The sequence below is a fragment of the Engystomops pustulosus genome, chromosome 2, assembly GCF_040894005.1.
Source record: "Engystomops pustulosus chromosome 2, aEngPut4.maternal, whole genome shotgun sequence".
NCBI lineage: Eukaryota > Metazoa > Chordata > Amphibia > Anura > Leptodactylidae > Engystomops > Engystomops pustulosus.
In genome coordinates, this window is record NC_092412.1 from 5,643,459 (window position 1) to 5,667,633 (window position 24,175).

Consider the following 24,175-nt stretch of genomic DNA (forward strand, 5'->3'; position numbering starts at 1 on the left):
GGACATGGCTGCAGCTGCCGCCCCTTCCCTCCTTACAGATATGACCCTGGTCCCAGGTGATGGAGGTGGGGACTGGCTACAAGATCTTCATGTCCATCCTCATCGTATGGTCCTGCAGGGGCTTGGAGGAGACGTCCAGGGACTGAAGGGTTAAGGTGACTTATATCTGACGTCAGATTAACCCCTGATGGTAATGAGGCTGCAGGAGGCTCCACGTATCACAATGTCTCCTCTATGTGCAGGTGACCAGAGGAGATCCCGAGGCTGATAAGTGACAGGATCCTGGAGATCACACGGAGCGTCATCCCGATACAGAGAGGGGGGGGGCACGGGCTCCTCAGGGGTCAGAGGTTTCTGCTGACCACAGGACGATGACCATCGAGAGGAGACGACAAGAACTGGTACAAACGCCCAAGTGACAGAAGAAATGGGACTAAGAGGAGCGAGGAAGGGACTGTGTCTGATCCTCTGCCAGGTAAGGGGAAGCATCACCATCATCTACCTCATCTATCACCCTCAGCACATTGTCACCTATCACCCTCAGTACATTGTCACCTATCACCCTCAGTACATTGTCATCTATCACCCTCAGTACATTGTCACCTATCACCCTCAGCACATTGTCATCTATCACCCTCAGCACATTGTCACCTATCACCCTCAGCACATTGTCACCTATCACCCTCAGTACACTGTCATCTATCACCCTCAGTACACTGTCATCTATCACCCTCAGTACATTGTCATCTATCACCCTCAGCACATTATCAGCTATCACCCTCAGCACATTGTCACCTATCACCCTCAGCACATTGTCACCTATCACCCTCAGCACAATGTCACCTATCACCCTCAGCACATTGTCACCTATCACCCTCAGTACACTGTCATCTATCACCCTCAGTACACTGTCATCTATCACCCTCAGTACATTGTCATCTATCACCCTCAGCACATTATCAGCTATCACCCTCAGCACATTGTCATCTATCACCCTCAGTACACTGTCATCTATCACCCTCAGCACATTATCAGCTGTCACCCTCAGTACATTATCAGCTATCACCCTCAGTACATTGTCATCTATCACCCTCAGCGCATTGTCATCTATCACCCTCAGCACATTGTCATCTATCACCCTCAGCACATTGTCATCTATCACCCTCAGCACATTGTCATCTATCACCCTCAGTACATTGTCATCTATCACCCTCAGTACATTGTCATCTATCACCCTCAGCACATTGTCATCTATCACCCTCAGCGCATTGTCATCTATCACCCTCAGTACATTGTCATCTATCACCCTCAGCACATTGTCATCTATCACCCTCAGCACATTGTCATCTATCACCCTCAGTACATTGTCATCTATCACCCTCAGCGCATTGTCACCTATCACCCTCAGCACATTGTCACCTATCACCCTCAGCACATTGTCACCTATCACCCTCAGCGCATTGTCCTCTATCACCCTCAGCGCAGTGTCATCTATCACCCTCAGCACATTGTCATCTATCACCCTCAGCGCAGTGTCACCTATCACCCTCAGCACATTGTCATCTATCACCCTCAGCATACTGTCATCTATCACCCTCAGCACAGTATCATCTATCACCCTCAGCGCATTGTCATCTATCACCCTCAGCGCATTGTCATCTATCACCCTCAGTGCATTGTCATCTATCACCCTCAGCACATTGTCATCTATCACCCTCAGCGCATTGTCACCTATCACCCTCAGTACATTGTCATCTATCACCCTCAGTACACTGTCATCTATCACCCTCGGTACATTGTCATCTATCACCCTCAGCATACTGTCATCTATCACCCTCAGCACATTGTCATTTATCACCCTCAGTACATTGTCATCTATCACCCTCAGCACATTGTCAGCTATCACCCTCAGCATACTGTCATCTATCACCCTCAGCACATTGTCATTTATCACCCTCAGTACACTGTCATCTATCACCCTCAGTACACTGTCATCTATCACCCTCAGTACATTGTCATCTATCACCCTCAGCACATTATCAGCTATCACCCTCAGCACATTGTCATCTATCACCCTCAGTACACTGTCATCTATCACCCTCAGCACATTATCAGCTATCACCCTCAGTACATTATCAGCTATCACCCTCAGTACATTGTCATCTATCACCCTCAGCACATTGTCATCTATCACCCTCAGCGCATTGTCATCTATCACCCTCAGTACATTGTCATCTATCACCCTCAGCACATTGTCATCTATCACCCTCAGCACATTGTCATCTATCACCCTCAGTACATTATCATCTATCACCCTCAGTACATTGTCATCTATCACCCTCAGTACATTATCATCTATCACCCTCAGCACATTGTCATCTATCACCCTCAGTACATTATCATCTATCACCCTCAGTACATTGTCATCTATCACCCTCAGTACATTATCATCTATCACCCTCAGTACATTGTCATCTATCACCCTCAGTACATTGTCATCTATCACCCTCAGCGCATTGTCATCTATCACCCTCAGTACATTGTCATCTATCACCCTCAGTACATTATCATCTATCACCCTCAGTACATTGTCATCTATCACCCTCAGCACATTGTCACCTATCACCCTCAGTACATTGTCACCTATCACCCTCAGTACATTATCATCTATCACCCTCAGCACATTGTCATCTATCACCCTCAGTACATTGTCATCTATCACCCTCAGCGCATTGTCATCTATCACCCTCAGTACATTGTCATCTATCACCCTCAGTACATTATCATCTATCACCCTCAGTACATCATTTATTTTTAGGGCGCGTTGATATTTTCCTAATTACATTTATGTTTACACAGTAATGTTAGTACGTGCCCTAACGTTGTGTTAACGCATTTTCTATGTTGACATCGTGTTTGCTGATGCATTTTGTAAACACAAGTGTTAACATAAATGTATTCAGGTAAATCTCCTCCTCAGCTTTTGTATTGAGTTTCAATGCGGATGCGTTAACCCCACGTGTGATCGCGCCCTTAGGGGGTCCTCAATCTTATTTACACTTACATTTTATGGGTCTGTAAGTTTTCAATGTTTCCACCACTAATGTGGGTTTCCCTGAATCCCTCTACCTGCAGTCCGATGTGTTCTGGTTCTGATCTTCTCTGTTTCTACCTGCAGTCCGATGTGTTCTGGTTCTGATCTTCTCTGTTATTTCCAGTGCTGTTGGATCCAGATGGTCACATCTCAGCCAGGGAGTACCAGCAGATCCTTCGTTGACTTCCTGAACCCTCCAGAGAAGGTTTCTGTGAGTCCAGTCCTGGTCGTCTTCTTCCACTGTGACCGGAGGCAGGTGGTGCACGTAGACATCTTGGCTTCTTCTCCCACTAAGCCCTTGGTCGCTATATTTAAGAAACGTTGGACTTGTGGCCCAAATGATACGGAATCAACCCAAGAAATGCGGTTGGACTTTCCAGACGGGATGGTCTACAGGGACGACTATTTCCTGAGGCGGCCGGTCCTGGTGGCCGATGTCCTGCTGAGAGCTTGGATCACGGATCGTCCCGTGGACTTGGACAGACCTGACAGGTTCTCATTCAGCGAGGCGGTGGTCAGAGTGTCCCACGTAATGAAGACCCTGCCACTATATAGTCGTCCTTACAAAGACCACCGGAGGTCCCTGCGCTGGGACCAGGACCTTCTATGGAATCTCTCCAAGGATAAGATAATACAGTGTCCGGTGGAACAAGGTGAGGAGAACCATGAGGAGTCCAGTCCATGGGGGAACCTGATGGACAACCTCCACCTGTGGAATATCCTGGACTGATACTTGTCACAGCTGAGGGTTTGTCTCCATTGCAGATCATCCTCCGTGAGCTAAACACATCTGCAGCACAAATCTCTCTGTTACAATGTATCAGCGCAGGTAACATGGTGTCATAGAACCCTCAGCTGTGACAAGTAATTTAGGGCGACGCTCCTATTATATGTGATGTTACCTGTCCTCCCCTTCTCCTCCGCAGAGGTGGTCCCGCTCCTGTCCTTTCTGTACGCCAGCACCGGGGAGAGCTATGGCGTCACCCGTGCACTAAAACCGTATGGAGACCGCGTTCTGGAGACGCAGAGGCGGCGGGATTCAGTCTCTCCTCGGTAAATCATATACAGCTCCCAAAATCTGACCACCCGGGACCCTAGGGGTGCGGATCTGAGGGATACAGGGGCTGCTGTAGGTGGGATTGACAAGCAAGTTCCTTAAAAGGTTTAGGCGCGGTCACACGTGGCGTTTACATTGCGATTTGGAACACGACACAACAGCGGAGGAGACGAGATTTGCTTAATAACAATTAAAAAAAGCGATGTTAACGCAATGTAAATAATGTAAACACAACTATTAACAGCAACGTCTCTTCAGCTCGTGTCATGCTTCAAAGCGCAAGGTAAACGCCAGGTGTGAACGCGACCCGATGGCGGCGACACGCGTTACGTTTTCCAGATGCAGTTTCCAAAGCGAAAAGCCGGAGTGGATGATAACGGGTCAGAACATATAACGAGACGCTGCACCTCCTCTTGTTTTCTCTCTACTCCTGGGTAGGACATTGGGAACTGCATCCGAAAAAATGAACATGTGAACACGGCCCAAGCCGGGCGAATCTGCACAGTGTTTACCGAATGCATAGTACGGAGCAGTCACACTCACGTAACACATGGTTTTCAAAACGCATTCTACCAGCTAGGCAGAAATTAGGTTGTACCTAATGATTACGTGCCGAGGCCCGTTCCACACTTGCGAGTGTGATGCGATGAACTCGCATCACACTCGCAATGCATGCTACCGGGAACGCACGGCATGTCAGTTCACTCCCGGTGTGCAGCGTTCGGGCCGTGCGTTCCCGGCAGCATGCGTGTGGAACGGGCCTAAAACATGTGGCTGAGCTGCTGCTGAACCTCTTGTGTGATGATTCCTTGGCCGAGACGTTTTGTCAGACCGCGTTCACACGTTGCATTTTGGTTTCATTTTCATTGCGTTTTGAGACGCATTACAACAGCATAAACAGCGCAAATGAGCAGCAGACCAAGGTCACGTCTGATAATGTCCCCCTGGTGTTGGCTCAGCTCCTGGTGAGGACATCAAACACTGCGGGTGTGGTTTGTTCTCTAGTCACAGCCAGAGCTGCGTTCCATCATCACCTGATGATTTCTCTCCCTGTAGTTGCAGCTTCATCTTCTGGGTCTTTGTTACGCAGCGATGTCCGAACGCTTTCTGCGGCGTTTTCTACCACCTGGACCTGAGACATAATTATATTACCCCAGCGCTGCTGATGACTGCCACAGGTGAGGGGGGATGGGTGTATAATACAGGTGCATCTGCCGTGTATAATACTGATCACACAGGTGCATCTGCCGTGTATAATACTGATCACACAGGTGCATCTGCCGTGTATAATAATGATCACACAGGTGCATCTGCCGTGTATAATACTGATCACACAGGTGCATCTGCCGTGTATAATAATGATCACACAGGTGCATCTGCAGTGTATAATACTGATCACACAGGTGTATCTGCCGTGTATAATAATGATCACACAGGTGCATCTGCCGTGTATAATACTGATCACACAGGTGCATCTGCCGTGTATAATAATGATCACACAGGTGCATCTGCAGTGTATAATACTGATCACACAGGTGTATCTGCCGTGTATAATAATGATCACACAGGTGCATCTGCCGTGTATAATAATGATCACACAGGTGCATCTGCCGTGTATAATAATGATCACACAGGTGCATCTGCAGTGTATAATAATGATCACACAGGTGCATCTGCGGTGTATAATACTGATCACACAGGTGCATCTGCCGTGTATAATACTGATCACACAGGTGCATCTGCCGTGTATAATACTGATCACACAGGTGCATCTGCGGTGTATAATACTGATCACACAGGTGCATCTGCCGTGTATAATACTGATCACACAGGTGCATCTGCTGTGTATAATACTGATCACACAGGTGCATCTGCCGTGTATAATACTGATCACACAGGTGCATCTGCCGTGTATAATACTGATCACACAGGTGCATCTGCCGTGTATAATACTGATCACACAGGTGCATCTGCCGTGTATAATACTGATCACACAGGTGCATCTGCCGTGTATAATACTGATCACACAGGTGCATCTGCCGTGTATAATACTGATCACACAGGTGCATCTGCCGTGTATAATACTGATCACACAGGTGCATCTGCCGTGTATAATACTGATCACACAGGTGCATCTGCCGTGTATAATACTGATCACACAGGTGCATCTGCCGTGTATAATACTGATCACACAGGTGCATCTGCCGTGTATAATACTGATCACACAGGTGCATCTGCCGTGTATAATACTGATCACACAGGTGCATCTGCAGTGTATATTACTGATCACACAGGTGCATCTGCCGTGTATATTACTGATCACACAGGTCCTTCTGCCGTGTATCAGCAGGTGTGTCGGTATTTCATGCTCCAGTTCTCTCTCTCGTGTCTTGGATTATCTGGGATTAGATAATTCCATTATAATCCGGCAGATGTCACATGACTCATTGCACTGGAATCTCTGGATTTATCTATTTGCTGAAATACTTTGTGCTGCTGGGAGGTCTCTTCCCCCTCCTGTGTATCATCCCTGCTCTCCTTACACCCTCTGTGCTGCTGGGAGGTCTCCTCCCCCTCCTGTGTATTATCCCTGCTCTCCTTACACCCTCTGTGCTGCTGGGAGGTCTCCTCCCCCTCCTGTGTATCCTGCCTGCTCTCCTTACTCCCTCTGTGCTGCTGGGAGGTCTCCTCCCCCTCCTGTGTATCCTGCCTGCTCTCCTTACACCCTCTGTGCTGCTGGGAGGTCTCCTCCCCCTCCTGTGTATTATCCCTGCTCTCCTTACACCCTCTGTGCTGCTGGGAGGTGTCCTCCCCCTCCTGTGTATCATCCCTGCTCTCCTTACTCCCTCTGTGCTGCTGGGAGGTCTCCTCCCCCTCCTGTGTATCCTGCCTGCTCTCCTTACACCCTCTGTGCTGCTGGGAGGTCTCCTCCCCCTCCTGTGTATCATCCCTGCTCTCCTTACACCCTCTGTGCTGCTGGGAGGTGTCCTCCCCCTCCTGTGTATCATCCCTGCTCTCCTTACTCCCTCTGTGCTGCTGGGAGGTCTCCTCCCCCTCCTGTGTATCATCCCTGCTCTCCTTACACCCTCTGTGCTGCTGGGAGGTCTCCTCCCCCTCCTGTGTATCATCCCTGCTCTCCTTACACCCTCTGTGCTGCTGGGAGGTGTCCTCCCCCTCCTGTGTATCATCCCTGCTCTCCTTACACCCTCTGTGCTGCTGGGAGGTCTCCTCCCCCTCCTGTGTATCATCCCTGCTCTCCTTACACCCTCTGTGCTGCTGGGAGGTCTCCTCCCCCTCCTGTGTATCATCCCTGCTCTCCTTACACCCTCTGTGCTGCTGGGAGGTCTCCTCCCCCTCCTGTGTATCATCCCTGCTCTCCTTACACCCTCTGTGCTGCTGGGAGGTCTCCTCCCACTCCTGTGTATCATCCCTGCTCTCCTTACACCCTCTGTGCTGCTGGGAGGTCTCCTCCCCCTCCTGTGTATCATCCCTGCTCTCCTTACACCCTCTGTGCTGCTGGGAGGTGTCCTCCCCCTCCTGTGTATCATCCCTGCTCTCCTTACACCCTCTGTGCTGCTGGGAGGTCTCCTCCCCCTCCTGTGTATTATACCTGCTCTCCTTACACCCTCTGTGCTGCTGGGAGGTCTCCTCCCCCTCCTGTGTATCATCCCTGCTCTCCTTACACCCTCTGTGCTGCTGGGAGGTCTTCTCCTCCTCCTGTGTATCAACCCTGCTCTCCTTACACCCTCTGTGCTGCTGGGAGGTCTCCTCCCCCTCCTGTTTATTATCCCTGCTCTCCTTACACCCTCTGTGCTGCTGGGAGGTCTCTTCCCCCTCCTGTGTATCACCCCTGCTCTCCTTACACCCTCTGTGCTGCTGGGAGGTCTCCTTCCCCTCCTGTGTATCCTGCCTGCTCTCCTTACACCCTCTGTGCTGCTGGGAGGACTCCTCCCCCTCCTGTGTATCCTCCCTGCTCTCCTTACACCCTCTGTGCTGCTGGGAGGTCTCCTCCCCCTCCTGTGTATCATCCCTGCTCTCTTTACACCCTCTGTGCTGCTGGGAGGTCTCCTCCCCCTTCTGTGTATCATCTCTGCTCTCCTTACACCCTCTGTGCTGCTGGGAGGTCTCCTCCCCCTCCTGTGTATCATCCCTGCTCTCCTTACACCCTCTGTGCTGCTGGGAGGTCTCCTCCCCCTCCTGTGTATCATCCCTGCTCTCCTTACACCCTCTGTGCTGCTGGGAGGTCTCCTCCCCCTCCTGTGTATCATCCCTGCTCTCCTTACACCCTCTGTGCTGCTGAGAGGACTCCTCCCCCTCCTGTGTATCATCCCTGCTCTCCTTACACCCTCTGTACTGCTGGGAGGTCTCCTCCCCCTCCTGTGTATTATACCTGCTCTCCTTACACCCTCTGTGCTGCTGAGAGGACTCCTCCCCCTCCTGTGTATCATCCCTGCTCTCCTTACACCCTCTGTGCTGCTGAGAGGACTCCTCCCCCTCCTGTGTATCATCCCTGCTCTCCTTACACCCTCTGTGCTGCTGGGAGGTCTCCTCCCCCTCCTGTGTATTATACCTGCTCTCCTTACACCCTCTGTGCTGCTGGGAGGTCTCCTCCCCCTCCTGTGTATCATCCCTGCTCTCCTTACACCCTCTGTGCTGCTGGGAGGTCTCCTCCCCCTCCTGTGTATCATCCCTGCTCTCCTTACACCCTCTGTGCTGCTGGGAGGTGTCCTCCCCCTCCTGTGTATCATCCCTGCTCTCCTTACACCCTCTGTGCTGCTGGGAGGTCTCCTCCCCCTCCTGTGTATCATCCCTGCTCTCCTTACACCCTCTGTGCTGCTGGGAGGTGTCCTCCCCCTCCTGTGTATCATCCCTGCTCTCCTTACTCCCTCTGTGCTGCTGGGAGGAATCCTCCCCCTCCTGTGTATCATCCCTGCTCTCCTTACACCCTCTGTGCTGCTGGGAGGTCTCCTCCCCCTCCTGTGTATCATCCCTGCTCTCCTTACACCCTCTGTGCTGCTGGGAGGTCTCCTCCCCCTCCTGTGTATCATCCCTGCTCTCCTTACACCCTCTGTGCTGCTGGGAGGTCTCCTCCCCCTCCTGTGTATCATCCCTGCTCTCCTTACACCCTCTGTGCTGCTGGGAGGTCTCCTCCCCCTCCTGTGTATCACCCCTGCTCTCCTTACACCCTCTGTGCTGCTGGGAGGTGTCCTCCCCCTCCTGTGTATCATCCCTGCTCTCCTTACACCCTCTGTGCTGCTGGGAGGACTCCTCCCCCTCCTGTGTATCATCCCTGCTCTCCTTACACCCTCTGTGCTGCTGGGAGGTCTCCTCCCCCTCCTGTGTATCATCCCTGCTCTCCTTACACCCTCTGTGCTGCTGGGAGGTCTCCTCCCCCTCCTGTGTATCACCCCTGCTCTCCTTACACCCTCTGTACTGCTGCAGTCGGGCCGGATGTGGTTGTGCCAGGAAGTGTTGTCGTGTTCCCGTCTGGTACTGACCGCAGATGTTTGTTCAGGATAAACCTCCAGACAATGGGGACGGCGATTATTACTGAAATGTTTCTTGTCCTCCAGGTCATCTGCACGTTCAGGTGGAGCTGGTCTCCCGAGAGGCGCAGGCGTTCCTCAGCAGAGGGTCCGTGCCCTTGTATCAGTGGTGCCAGATCCAGCTGACATTGGACTCCACACTGGTAGTATATATAATATATACTCTATGGTGAATGCTGTATGGAACGATCTGTGCTCCAGTCACACCCAGAGCTGCAGCTACAACACTAAATAGGATGATCTGTGCTCCAGTCACACCCAGAGCTGCAGCTACAAAGCTAAATAGGATGATCTATGCTCCAATCACACCCAGAGCTGCGGCTACAACGCTAAATAGGATGATCTATGCTCCAATCACACCCAGAGCTGCGGCTACAACGCTAAATAGGATGATCTATGCTCCAATCACACCCAGAGCTGCAGCTACAACACTAAATAGGATGATTGATGCTCCAATCACACCCAGAGCTGCAGCTACAAAGCTACATGGAACGATCTGTGCTCCAGTCACACCCAGAGCTGCAGCTAGAATATAGTCATGGAATTATCTATGTTCCAATCACACCAAAAGCTGCAGCCACAATTCTGTCATGATGTATCTACCAATCACATCTAGAGCTGCAGTTACGGCTTTGGTTCAGCTACAGTAATGATTCTGCTGTTACATCAGGTTGTGTTCTACACTTACAATTACAGTCGCATTTAATGCTGTAATTACAATTTAGTTGCAAGTCACATCCAGAGCTGCAGTAATATCTGGCTGTTCTATGATCTCCTGTACTCCAGTCACATCCAGAGCTGCATTAATATCCAGCTGTTCTATTATCTCCCATACTCCAGTCACATCCAGAGCTACAGTAATATCCAGCTTATCAATTATCTCCCATACTCCAGTCACATCCAGAGCTGCAGTAACATCCAGCTGTTCTATAATCTCCTCTACTCCAGTCACATCCAGAGCTGCAGTAACATCCAGATGTTTTATAATCTCCTCTACTCCAGTCACATCCAGAACTGCAGTAATATCTAGCTGTTCTATTATGTCCCATACTCCAGTCACATCCAGAGCTGCAGTAACACCCAGCTGTTCTATAATCTCCTGTACTTCGGTCACACCCAGAGCTGCATTCATATCCAGCTGTTCTATTATCTCCCATACTCCAGTCACACCCAGAGCTGCAGTAATATCCAGCTGTTCTATTATCGCCCATACTCCAGTCACATCCAGAGCTGCAATAATATCCAGCTGTTCTATTATCACCCATACTCCAGTCACACCCAGAGCTGCAGTAATATCCAGATGTTCTATAATCTCCTGTACTCCAGTCACATCCAGAGCTGCAGTAATATCTAGCTGTTCTATTATGTCCCATACTCCAGTCACATCCAGAGCTGCAGTAAAATCTAAGTGTTCTATGATCTCCTGTACTCCAGTCACATCCAGAGCTGCAGTAATATCTAGCTGTTCTATGATCTCCTGTACTCCAGTCACATCCAGAGCTGTGGTATGGAGATGACTCTTATCTTGTTGTATTTTCAGGGGAACCTGACGTTTACCTGTGGGGATAAGGTCCAAGAGATGACATACAGGTAACGTACACGGGGCGCTATAGGGGCTCTGCTCACATTAACCTAATACTATTTATACTCCAGTCACATCTAGAGCTGCAGTCACTATTCCGCTCGTCTCCTGTAACAAGGAAGACTACAGGATTGTGGATGCAGCTCTAGTTGTGAGTAGAGTATAATCACTGTATATATATATATATATATATATATAAGTAGGAGGGGTTTCTATATTAACCCCTCCCCTTTTCCCCGCCCTCCAGGTTCTCGGATGCGGTTCTGCTCTCGGACACGGCGGGGAGTCTCCATCTTGGCGGCTCTAGATACGTGCAGGGGCTGAGTGGCTACTACGGGCCGAGCGTCTACTACAGGAACAGGATTGTGGCCATACACCGGGTAAGGTCACCCGACCCTCCAAAACATGGCTGCCAGCGAGGGAACCAGTCACATGACTCATTTATCGCCCACAGACTCCGCCCCCGCGGCTGGTGGACAGCATCGAGCTTCCTCATTGGTTCCAGAAATGCGCAGATTTTAAGGATGAATGTTCTGCCAAGTTCCAGAATTTTATATCAAAGAAGCAGAAATCAGGTGAAGACGTGAAACTCAAGGGGTTGTATGCGGGGGCGCGGTGGTGGTCACATGGTAGTTACTTAGTTGTCATGTGGTAGTTACATAGTTGCATAGCTCCCAACCGTCCCGATTTTGCCGAGACTTTCCCGTTTTTCTTACCTCTGCCCCGCGTCACGGGCAGCTATGAGATTGTCACGGATTCTCCCCCCAGGTCCCGCTGTGTCCCGGCGCTGTGTCCGCATAGTAAATACTTTGAAAGTCTGAACTCACAGTACAGAATGGCTTCTACAGACATCGGGAGGGAATCCTTTTCAGAGATGTGTCGGCTTAGCAGAGAGCAGGGACCACGTCATCAGCTTCAGATCACCATCTGTCCATATATGGTCACTGCATCTCCTAGGGTTCCCCAGAGCAGACATCGGGAGGGAATCCTTTTCAGAGAAGTGTCGGCTTAGCGGAGAGCAGGGACCACGTCATCAGGTCAGATCAGTATCTGTCCATATATGGTCACTGCATCTCCTAGGGTTCCCCAGAGCAGACATCGAGAGGGAATCCTTTTCAGAGAAGTGTCGGCTTAGCGGAGAGCAGGGACCACGTCATCAGGTCAGATCAGCATTTGTCCATATATGGTCTCCAGGGCTTCCCCAGACACAAGCTATTTATATAATTAAATTACATAAAGTTTTGGCCAGGCTGAGATTCGAACCTGGGACCCTCTGCACCATAGACAGGAGCCTAACTAACTGAGCTATAAGCCCAGTGATACAGAGCTGAGGATTTCTGGTAACTAAGAAGTGTTATCTGCCATTTACACTGTGACACAGACTAATGCACTGATATATAGAGAGGGATTTTCTCAGAGATCATTATTGTAATTATTGAGACTATTATTATTATTATTAATATAAATTTTATTATTTTTATTATTATGGAGATGATTATTAATAATAGTAAAAATAATAATAATCATCTCCATAATAATAATAATAGTCTCAATAATTACAATAATCTCTGAGAAGATCCCTCCCTATATACCAAGGCATTAAATCTGTGTCACAGTGTAACAGTAGTCATAGTTCTTAGTTACTGAAATTCTCCCCCTAGATAATCACAGAAGTTATAGCTCCGTTGGTTGAGACGCTGTGTCATTATTGTACATGGACACTGCAGGTTCTGGATTCAAATCCCAATGAGGATAATTATTTATTAATTTTTTTATTGAGATGATTTTTAGTATTATAATATGGCTAAAATTTGGGGCATGGCCAGGGAGTGATTGGGGGTGTGGCTTAGGGGGATCACCACGGCACGCTAGGCGTGCCGCCATTTTGTCCCTCTTTCCCTTTGACAAATGTTGGGAGGTATGCTCACATGGTAGTTACATAGTTGTCACGTGGTAGTCACATGGTAGTTACATAGTTGTCATGTGGTAGTCACATGGTAGTTACATAGTTGTCATGTGGTAGTCACATGGTAGTTACATAGTTCTCATGTGGTAGTCACATGGTAGTTACATAGTTGTCATGTGGTAGTCACATGGTAGTTACATAGTTGTCATGCGGAAGTCACATGGTAGTTACATAGTTGTCATGTGGTAGTCACATGGTAGTTACATAGTTGTCATGCGGCAGTCACATAGTAGTTACATAGTTGTCATGTGGTAGTCACATGGTAGTTACATAGTTGTCATGTGGTAGTCACATGGTAGTTACATAGTTGTCATGTGGTAGTCACATGGTAGTTACATAGTTGTCATGTGGTAGTCACATGGTAGTTACATAGTTGTCATGCGGTAGTCACATGGTAGTTACATAGTTGTCATGCGGTAGTCACATGGTAGTTACATAGTTGTCATGTGGTAGTCACATGGTAGTTACATAGTTGTCATGTGGTAGTCACATGGTAGTTACATAGTTGTCATGTGGTAGTCACATGGTAGTTACATAGTTGTCAAGCGGTAGTCACATGGTAGTTACACAGTTGTCTTGTGGTATTCACATGGTAGTTACATAGTTGTCATGTGGTAGTCACATGGTAGTTACATAGTTGTCATGTGGTGGTCGCATGGTAGTTACATAGTTGTCATGTGGTAGTCACATGGTAGTTACATAGTTGTCATGTGGTAGTCACATGGTAGTTACACAGTTGTCTTGTGGTATTCACATGGTAGTTACATAGTTGTCATGCGGTAGTCACATGGTAGTTACATAGTTGTCATGCGGCAGTCACATAGTAGTTACATAGTTGTCATGTGGTAGTCACATGGTAGTTACATAGTTGTCATGTGGTAGTCACATGGTAGTTACATAGTTGTCATGTGGCGGTCACATGGTAGTTACATAGTTGTCATGTGGTATTCACATGGTAGATACATAGTTGTCATGTGGCGGTCACATGGTAGTTACATAGTTGTCATGTGGTAGTCACATGGTAGTTACATAGTTGTCATGCGGCAGTCACATAGTAGTTACATAGTTGTCATGTGGTAGTCACATGGTAGTTACATAGTTGTCATGTGGTAGTCACATGGTAGTTACATAGTTGTCATGTGGTAGTCACATGGTAGTTACATAGTTGTCATGCGGTAGTCACATGGTAGTTACATAGTTGTCATGCGGTAGTCACATGGTAGTTACATAGTTGTCATGTGGTAGTCACATGGTAGTTACATAGTTGTCAAGCGGTAGTCACATGGTAGTTACACAGTTGTCTTGTGGTAGTCACATGGTAGTTACATAGTTGTCATGTGGTAGTCACATGGTAGTTACATAGTTGTCATGTGGTAGTCACATGGTAGTTACATAGTTGTCATGCGGAAGTCACATGGTAGTTACATAATTGTCATGTGGTAGTCACATGGTAGTTACATAGTTGTCATGTGGTGGTCACATGGTAGTTACATAGTTGTCATGTGGTATTCACATGGTAGATACATAGTTGTCATGTGGCGGTCACATGGTAGTTACATAGTTGTCATGCGGCAGTCACATAGTAGTTACATAGTTGTCATGTGGTAGTCACATGGTAGTTACATAGTTGTTATGTGGTAGTCACATGGTAGTTACATAGTTGTCATGTGGTAGTCACATGGTAGTTACATAGTTGTCATGCGGTAGTCACATGGTAGTTACATAGTTGTCATGCGGTAGTCACATGGTAGTTACATAGTTGTCATGCGGTAGTCACATGGTAGTTACATAGTTGTCATGTGGTAGTCACATGGTAGTTACACAGTTGTCTTGTGGTATTCACATGGTAGTTACATAGTTGTCATGTGGTAGTCACATGGTAGTTACATAGTTGTCATGTGGTAGTCACATGGTAGTTACATAGTTGTCATGCGGAAGTCACATGGTAGTTACATAATTGTCATGTGGTAGTCACATGGTAGTTACATAGTTGTCATGTGGTGGTCACATGGTAGTTACATAGTTGTCATGTGGTATTCACATGGTAGATACATAGTTGTCATGTGGTAGTCACATGGTAGTTACATAGTTGTCATGTGGTAGTCACATGGTAGTTACATAGTTGTCATGCGGAAGTCACATGGTAGTTACATAGTTGTCATGTGGCGGTCACATGGTAGTTACATAGTTGTCATGCGGCAGTCACAGTAGTTACATAGTTGTCATGTGGTAGTCACATGGTAGTTACATAGTTGTCATGTGGTAGTCACATGGTAGTTACATAGTTGTCATGCGGTAATCACATGGTAGTTACATAGTTGTCATGCGGTAGTCACATGGTAGTTAGTTGTCATGTGGTAGTCACATGGTAGTTACATAGTTGTCATGTGGTAGTCACATGGTAGTTACATAGTTGTCATGTGGTAGTCACATGGTAGTTACATAGTTGTCAAGCGGTAGTCACATGGTAGTTACACAGTTGTCTTGTGGTATTCACATGGTAGTTACATAGTTGTCATGTGGTAGTCACATGGTAGTTGCATAGTTGTCATGTGGTAGTCACATGGTAGTTACATAGTTGTCATGTGGTAGTCACATGGTAGTTACATAGTTGTCAAGCGGTAGTCACATGGTAGTTACACAGTTGTCTTGTGGTATTCACATGGTAGTTACATAGTTGTCATGTGGTAGTCACATGGTAGTTGCATAGTTGTCATGTGGTAGTCACATGGTAGTTACATAGTTGTCATGTGGTAGTCACATGGTAGTTACATAGTTGTCAAGCGGTAGTCACATGGTAGTTACACAGTTGTCTTGTGGTATTCACATGGTAGTTACATAGTTGTCATGTGGTAGTCACATGGTAGTTGCATAGTTGTCATGTGGTAGTCACATGGTAGTTACATAGTTGTCATGCGGAAGTCACATGGTAGTTACATAGTTGTCATGTGGTGGTCACATGGTAGTTACATAGTTGTCATGTGGTAGTCACATGGTAGTTACATAGTTGTCAAGCGGTAGTCACATGGTAGTTACATAGTTGTCATGTGGTAGTCACATGGTAGTTACATAGTTGTCAAGCGGTAGTCACATGGTAGTTACATAGTTGTCAAGCGGTAGTCACATGGTAGTTACATAGTTGTCATGTGGTATTCACATGGTAGTTACATAGTTGTCATGTGGTAGTCACATGGTAGTTACATAGTTGTCATGCGGTAATCACATGGTAGTTACATAGTTGTCATGTGGTAGTCACATGGTAGTTACATAGTTTTCATGCGGTAGTCACATGGTAGTTACATAGTTGTCATGCAGAAGTCACATGGTAGTTACATAGTTCTCATGTGGTAGTCACATGGTAGTTACATAGTTGTCAAGCGGTAGTCACATGGTAGTTACATAGTTGTCAAGCGGTAGTCACATGGTAGTTACATAGTTGTCATGTGGTAGTCACATGGTAGTTACATAGTTGTCAAGCGGTAGTCACATGGTAGTTACATAGTTGTCAAGCGGTAGTCACATGGTAGTTACATAGTTGTCATGTGGTAGTCACATGGTAGTTACATAGTTGTCAAGCGGTAGTCACATGGTAGTTACATAGTTGTCATGCGGTAGTCACATGGTAGTTACATAGTTGTCATGTGGTAGTCACATGGTAGTTACATAGTTGTCAAGCGGTAGTCAAATGGTAGTTACATAGTTGTCATGTGGTAGTCACATGGTAGTTACATAGTTGTCAAGCGGTAGTCACATGGTAGTTACATAGTTGTCATGTGGTATTCACATGGTAGTTACATAGTTGTCATGTGGTAGTCACATGGTAGTTACATAGTTGTCATGCGGTAATCACATGGTAGTTACATAGTTGTCATGTGGTAGTCACATGGTAGTTACAATATAGTTGTCATGTGGTAGTCACATGGTAGTTACATAGTTGTCATGCAGAAGTCACATGGTAGTTACATAGTTCTCATGTGGTAGTCACATGGCAGTTACATAGTTCTCATGTGGTAGTCACATGGTAGTTACATAGTTGTCATGTGGTAGTCACATGGTAGTTACATAGTTGTCATGCGGAAGTCACATGGTAGTTACATAGTTGTCATGTGGTAGTCACATGGTAGTTACATAGTTGTCATGCGGAAGTCACATGGTAGTTACATAGTTGTCATGTGGTAGTCACATGGTAGTTACATAGTTGTCATGTGGTAGTCACATGGTAGTTACATAGTTGTCATGTGGTAGTCACATGGTAGTTACATAGTTGTCATGCGGAAGTCCCCTGGTAGTTACATAGTTGTCATGCGGAAGTCACATGGTAGTTACATAGTTGTCATGTGGTAGTCACATGGTAGTTACATAGTTGTCATGTGGGGGTCACATGGTAGTTACATAGTTGTCATGTGGTAGTCACATGGTAGTTACATAGTTGTCATGTGGTAGTCACATTGTAGTTACATAGTAGTCCCATGGTAGTTACATAGTAGTCCCATGGTAGTTACATATTACTTACATAGTAGTCATGTGGTGGTCTCCCAGGCAGGGGGTCTGATGATTTCTGGGCAGCCATATGTAATATATGTAATGTTCTGCACCACAGGGATGAGTGCCGCCCTTTACCATGATTACCAGACACGTTACGGCGCCGGCTCCTCCGTGCTGCGCTGCTCCATGTTGGATTCTCCTCCACCTCTGCGCAGACGCCTCATCTCCCGGCTGCTGAGGAGGAGGGCGAGCCGGCCAGGTAATAGCACTGACTATGGACCCTGCGCAGCTCCTGTGATTGCTCCAGTCACTTACTGCCCGGTACTTGTCTCTCAGGTCACGTCACCTTTAATGGTGAGCTCTTGGGTCAAGCCCTGTACAATGTGTATAAGAAGAGGCTCCTGGCTGCTGATGGTTTCCCCAGGATGAGGCGCTCTATGGGGCTTCTGCTGCAGGCGGGGTGTCTGGGGTATCACCCTGCGCTATACACTGCGGCCGTGCTGCACCAGACAGGTCTGGGGGTGACGAGGGACCCCGCTAAGGTGAGAGACAGCGGGTAGGGGTGGGGGGGGTGCAGGGGTCATGGCGACTATTGTGTCATTGCTTTCTCTTTCCATCTCCAGGCCCTGAAGTTCAGCCTCATCGCGGCGCAGAATGACGAGCGCCTCTCTCTGCTGTCCCTCGGGCACAAGCATCACCTGGGGGTGGACGGCTTCCCCCTGGACTACGACCTCTCCTATGGATATTACTCCAACATCGCCCGCCAGACGATGGCCGACCGACTGCAGCCGGACAGGCACCAGGTGCGTCATCCTCTATGTCTCTGCCCCTCTACATGAGTTACATGAGCTTTGATACTCCAGTCACATCCAGAGCTGCACACACAGTTCTGTCAATAAATAGGTCTTATACTCCAGTCACACTCAAAGCTGTAGTAACCATTCTACCCAAGCTGCTTCCATAATTGTGGTGTAAAATCTTGTGTCTTACTCTAGTCACAGTCAAATCTGCCTTCACATTTCTTCCGGATTTTGGTAGATTTTTTTCAATCTTAAATACAACAGAACGCAAGGATTTTTTCGGGGGGATTTACTAATTTTGGCGCAAGCACGACTGTCGGCATCGGAGATCAGTCTCTGGAAAGCACAGCCGATGTATTTAAGTGGGGCACGGCTGTTAGTAACTAATGGGTAGACGGTAATAATCAGTCGTGCGCCATAAAAATGCTGACATGAGATGTGCGCCAGAATCTTACATGGACTGCGCCTTAATTTTGCTCTCTGACCATTTTTTTCCTGGTCTATTGTGCGGCAATAATTGGGCCTAAAAATGCAGACAAAATACACATAATGTAATCTGGAGAGATGTGTAATCAGACCTCACACTGCTGTGCTCTGTGCTCTCTGCAGCCAGTGTTATGTATTGTGCCTGGAGAGATGTGTAATCAGACCTCACACTGCTGTGCTCTGTGCTCTCTGCAGCCAGTGTTATGTATTGTCCCTGGAGAGATGTGTAATCAGACCTCACACTGCTGTGCTCTGTGCTCTCTGCAGCCAGTGTTATGTATTGTCCCTGGAGAGATGTGTAATCATCCCTCACACTGCTGTGCTCTGTGCTCTCTGCAGCCAGTGTTATGTATTGTCCCTGGAGAGATATGTAATCAGACCTCACACTGCTGTGCTCTGTGCTCTCTGCAGCCAGTGTTATGTATAGTCCCTGGAGAGATGTGTAATCAGACCTCACACTGCTATGCTCTGTGCTCTGTGCTCTCTGCAGCCAGTGTTATGTATTATCCCTGGAGAGATGTGTAATCAGACCTCACACTGCTGTGCTCTGTGCTCCCTGCAGCCAGTGTTATGTATTGTCCCTGGAGAGATGTGTAATCAGACCTCACACTGCTGTGCTCTGTGCTCTCTGCAGCCAGTGTTATGTACTGTCCCTGGAGAGATGTGTAATCAGTCCTCACACTGCTGTGCTCTGTGCTCTCTGCAGCCAGTGTTATGTACTGTCCCTGGAGAGATGTGTAATCAGTCCTCACACTGCTGTGCTCCTACCTCTATACACAGCTCTAATGATGACTCTTTCTTAGGCTTATGTGGAACATATCCGCCTGACCGATGAGGAGGTTTTAAAGCAACAGACAAAGGAAAATGATGATCTCTTCATGTGGCTGAGGTTCCAGGCGAGACAAGGGGTGTCCTCAGCTCAGGTACTGCTGGTGGTGGGGGATATGGAGGAGGCCGGGGGTGTCCTCAGCTCAGGTACTGCTGGTGGTGGGGGATATGGAGGAGGCCGGGGGTGTCCTCAGCTCAGGTACTGCTGGTGGTGGGGGATATGGAGGAGGCCGGGGGTGTCCTCAGCTCAGGTACTGCTGGTGGTGGGGGATATGGAGGAGAAACGGGGTGTCCTCAGCTCAGGTACTGCTGGTGGTGGGGGATATGGAGGAGGCCGGGGGTGTCCTCAGCTCAGGTACTGCTGGTGGTGGGGGATATGGAGGAGGCCGGGGGTGTCCTCAGCTCAGGTACTGCTGGTGGTGGGGGATATGGAGGAGAAACGGGGTGTCCTCAGCTCAGGTACTGCTGGTGGTGGGGGATATGGAGGAGGCCGGGGGTGTCCTCAGCTCAGGTACTGCTGGTGGTGGGGGATATGGAGGAGAAACGGGGTGTCCTCAGCTCAGGTACTGCTGGTGGTGGGGGATATGGAGGAGAAAGGGGGTGTCCTCAGGTACTGCTGGTGGTGGGGGATATGGAGGAGAAACGGGGTGTCCTCAGCTCAGGTACTGCTGGTGGTGGGGGATATGGAGGAGAAAGGGGGTGTCCTCAGGTACTGCTGGTGGTTGGGGATATGGAGGAAAAAGGGGGTGTCCTCAGCCCAGGTACTGCTGGTGGTGGGGGATATGGAGGAGGCCGGGGGTGTCCTCAGCTCAGGTACTGCCGTTGGTTGGGGATATGGAGGAGGCCGGGGGTGTCTTTAGCTCAGGTACTGCCGGTGGTTGGGGATATGGAGGAGGCCGGGGGTGTCTTTAGCTCAGGTACTGTCGGTAGTTGGGGATATGGAGGAGGCTGGGGTGTCCTCAGCTCAGGTACTGCTGGTGTGTGGGGGATATGGAGGAGGCCGGGCGTGTCCTCAGCTCAGGTACTGCCGGTAGTTGGGGATATGGAGGAGACCGGGGGTGTCTTTAGCTCAGGTACTGTCGGTAGTTGGGGATATGGAGGAGGCTGGGGGTGTCTTTAGCTCAGGTACTGTCGGTAGTTGGGGATATGGAGGAGGCTGGGGTGTCCTCAGCTCAGGTACTGCTAGTGTGTGGGGGATATGGAGGAGGCCGGGCGTGATCTCAGCTCAGGTACTGCCGGTAGTTGGGGATATGGAGGAGACCGGGGGTGTCTTTAGCTCAGGTACTGTCGGTAGTTGGGGATATGGAGGAGGCTGGGGGTGTCCTCAGCTCAGGTACTGCCGTTGGTTGGGGATATGGAGGAGGCCGGGAATGTCCTCAGTTACTGCCGGTAGTTGGGGATATGGAGGAGGCCGGGGGTGTCCTATGCTCAGGTACTGCTGGTGGTTGGGGATATGGAGGAGGCCGGGGGTGTCCTCAGCTCAGGTACTGCCGTTGGTTGGGGATATGGAGGAGGCCCGGGGTGTCTTTAGCTCAGGTACTGTCGGTAGTTGGGGATATGGAGGAGGCTGGGGTGTCCTCAGCTCAGGTACTGCTACTGAGTGGGGGATATGGAGGAGGCCGGGGTGTCCTCAGCTCAGGTACTGCCGGTAGTTGGGGATATGGAGGAGGCCGGGGGTGTCCTCAGTTACTGCCGGTAGTTGGGGATATGGAGGAGGCTGGGCGTGTCCTCAGCTCAGGTACTGCCGGTAGTTGGGGATATGGAGGAGGCCGGGCATGTCCTCAGCTCAGGTACTGCCGGTAGTTGGGGATATGGAGGAGGCCGGGCATGTCCTCAGCTCAGGTACTGCCGGTAGTTGGGGATATGAAGGAGACCGGGGGTGTCTTTAGCTCAGGTACTGTCGGTAGTTGGGGATATGGAGGAGGCTGGGGGTGTCCTCAGCTCAGGTACTGCCGTTGGTTGGGGATATGGAGGAGGCCGGGAATGTCCTCAGGTACTGCCGTTGGTTGGGGATATGGAGGAGGCCGGGGGTGTCTTTAGCTCAGGTACTGCCGTTGGTTGGGGATATGGAGGAGGCCGGGGGTGTCCTCAGCTCAGGTACTGCCGGTAGTTGGGGATATGGAGGAGGCCGGGGGTGTCCTCAGCTCAGGTAATGCCGTTGGTTGGGGATATGGAGGCGGCTGGGGGTGTCCTCAGTTACTGCCGGTAGTTGGGGATATGGAGGAGGCTGGGGGTGTCCTCAGTTACTGCCGGTAGTTGGGGATATGGAGGAGGCCGGGGTGTCCTGATGGTGGTTGAGCTCTATGGTCTATACAGTGGATTCTCGTGCTGATGCTGAGGGATGATTTATGGGCCGGCTGGTGACTTGGCAGTTCACACTTTGAGGATGTCTGGTGACTCGGCTTCCGGAGTAATAAGTAGGATAATGCGTCGGCTGGCGAGGAGCCTACAGGGTAACAGGTGTATGGCAGGTGTCGCAGTGTACACTGACACTCGCTTGTTTGTCATCAGCAAGCAGTGAGCCGGATGCTCTTCTGGGGTCAGCAGGGAATCTCCTCCAACCCGGAGGCTGCGGTGAAATTCTACGAGAAGGGGGCCATGCAGATGAAAGACCCTGTGATGATGTACGACTACGGGGTGGTGCTGCTGAGGGTGAGTGCTTCTGCCACGTCTCTTAGGTCACGTCTCTGAGTTGCCTCTGGTTTCTCTTCTATGATCCTCCATGGAGGACATTGAGAGCTGTTGGGCTGTTGGTTGGGGGTCGTTTTATCATCTTTATTTCTTCCGCTCTTCTGCTGCAGGGTCAGGGAGTGAAGCAGAACATCCCGAAGGCGCTGGAGTTCCTGAGGAAGGCGGCAGATATGGTAGGACCCTTACTCCTGGTACAGCTAAGGGTCAGCAGGTATTTGGGTCATGCGATGTGCAGGAAGGTGGGGCCGGTCTTTGTAGGATGAATCTTCCCTTCTTGATGGTTTCCCCTAATGGTCACACTAGATACATCCCCCGCGGCTTCCAGACCTCGGGGCCCCACAGGTTTTACCATCCAGTGACTTCCTTCTCCCCTGCAGGACTTTGTTCCTGCACTGAACAGTCTCGGCTGGTACTACGAGCAGTACGAGAAGGACTACCAGAAGGCGGTTGAGTACTGGGAGCGGGCCGATGAGCTGGGGAACCCAGAGGCTCCATTTAATCTTGGAATTTTGAACTTCTATGGTCTGATCCTTGGGAAACCCCAAAACCATGTAAGTGTGTAGACCAGGTACCACCTCGGGACCACCTTGAGACACACACGTCACCTGAAGCATTCTGTGATAATATTGTATAGCTTGTAGAGCAGCTGCCTGACTTTGGGCACCACCATTTCGCTTCATATCTAGATGCCCAATGGTCCTTAGTCAAGTCCCTTCATACATTGTGCTGCCTAATAAAAGGCCCATGATGTGCACAGGCAGGGTGCCACCTCCAGATCTAACATAAACCAATGGGATTCACTCTATATGATAATATTGTAGTAGCTTTCGAAGCAGCTGCCAGACATTGAGTGCAGCCGTTCAGCTTGATGTCTAGTTTTCCTGTGGTCCTAAGCCCAGAACCTCCAAGATTATGATGATCCTACAATGTGCTGCCCAGTAAAACCAGGGCATGACTGTAGTTTGGGTACCACCTCCAGGCCTGGCATGGACCCCAGGGGTACACATAGCAGGGACTCATGTTTTCACTCTTATCTGGACCCCTCGCTTTTACTTGTGGACATCCTGGATCCTCCTCCTCTCTCACTGATGTGAAACCTTTGTTCAGTCCGCAGCCTACTACTACTACCTGCGCTCGGCTGTCCGGGGCCACATTGATGCAGCGGTGCACGTCTCCAACTTCTGGATAGAGGGTCTCCCACAGGTGGTGGACCGGCTGCCCTATGATGCTGTGGTGTAAGTCACAAGCTTTTACTTTATGTCCTTCTAGACTCACTGTGACCTTCCAATAGAGCGTCCACCAAGGTGGAAGGGTGGTCACCAAATATTCTCACACCTCAACCCCCAACGATCAACTTGATGACACTTTTTGTTTCTGCTTATTACATCAGGTGGACTAAATGGGCAGCGGAGCAGAACGGGTTCCTGGGGGCCAAACTGCGGAAAGCCCTGGATAGTTACCAGCAGAACTCATGGTCAGTATCATTGACTAAGGAACCAAACCACCAGACAGCAGGGACATAGAAACCAAACCACAGGGCACCAGGGACAAAGGAGCCAAACCACAAGGCACCAGGGACAGAGAAACCAACCCACAAGGCACCAGGGACATAGAAACCAAACCACAAGGCACCAGGGACA

The 24,175-nt window shown here is 49.3% G+C and overlaps 1 protein-coding gene across 1 annotated transcript in view; it reads left to right on the plus strand.

Annotated features, from left to right (window-relative positions):
• The first annotated feature begins 309 nt into the window (after positions 1-309).
• Positions 310-24,175, plus strand: part of LOC140117155 (protein sel-1 homolog 3-like) — a 42,496-nt gene continuing 18,630 nt past the window's right edge. The window contains exons 1-17 of the mRNA XM_072133624.1: positions 310-475; positions 3,219-3,747; positions 4,021-4,147; positions 5,208-5,329; positions 9,725-9,840; positions 11,238-11,287; positions 11,527-11,659; positions 11,734-11,854; positions 17,846-17,989; positions 18,067-18,272; positions 18,354-18,533; positions 19,820-19,939; positions 22,356-22,496; positions 22,646-22,708; positions 22,913-23,086; positions 23,643-23,770; positions 23,926-24,009. Of these exons, the coding sequence (XP_071989725.1) occupies positions 428-475; positions 3,219-3,747; positions 4,021-4,147; positions 5,208-5,329; positions 9,725-9,840; positions 11,238-11,287; positions 11,527-11,659; positions 11,734-11,854; positions 17,846-17,989; positions 18,067-18,272; positions 18,354-18,533; positions 19,820-19,939; positions 22,356-22,496; positions 22,646-22,708; positions 22,913-23,086; positions 23,643-23,770; positions 23,926-24,009 (2,486 nt within the window). The 5' untranslated portion in view covers positions 310-427. The remainder of the gene's footprint in view (positions 476-3,218; positions 3,748-4,020; positions 4,148-5,207; positions 5,330-9,724; positions 9,841-11,237; positions 11,288-11,526; positions 11,660-11,733; positions 11,855-17,845; positions 17,990-18,066; positions 18,273-18,353; positions 18,534-19,819; positions 19,940-22,355; positions 22,497-22,645; positions 22,709-22,912; positions 23,087-23,642; positions 23,771-23,925; positions 24,010-24,175) is intronic.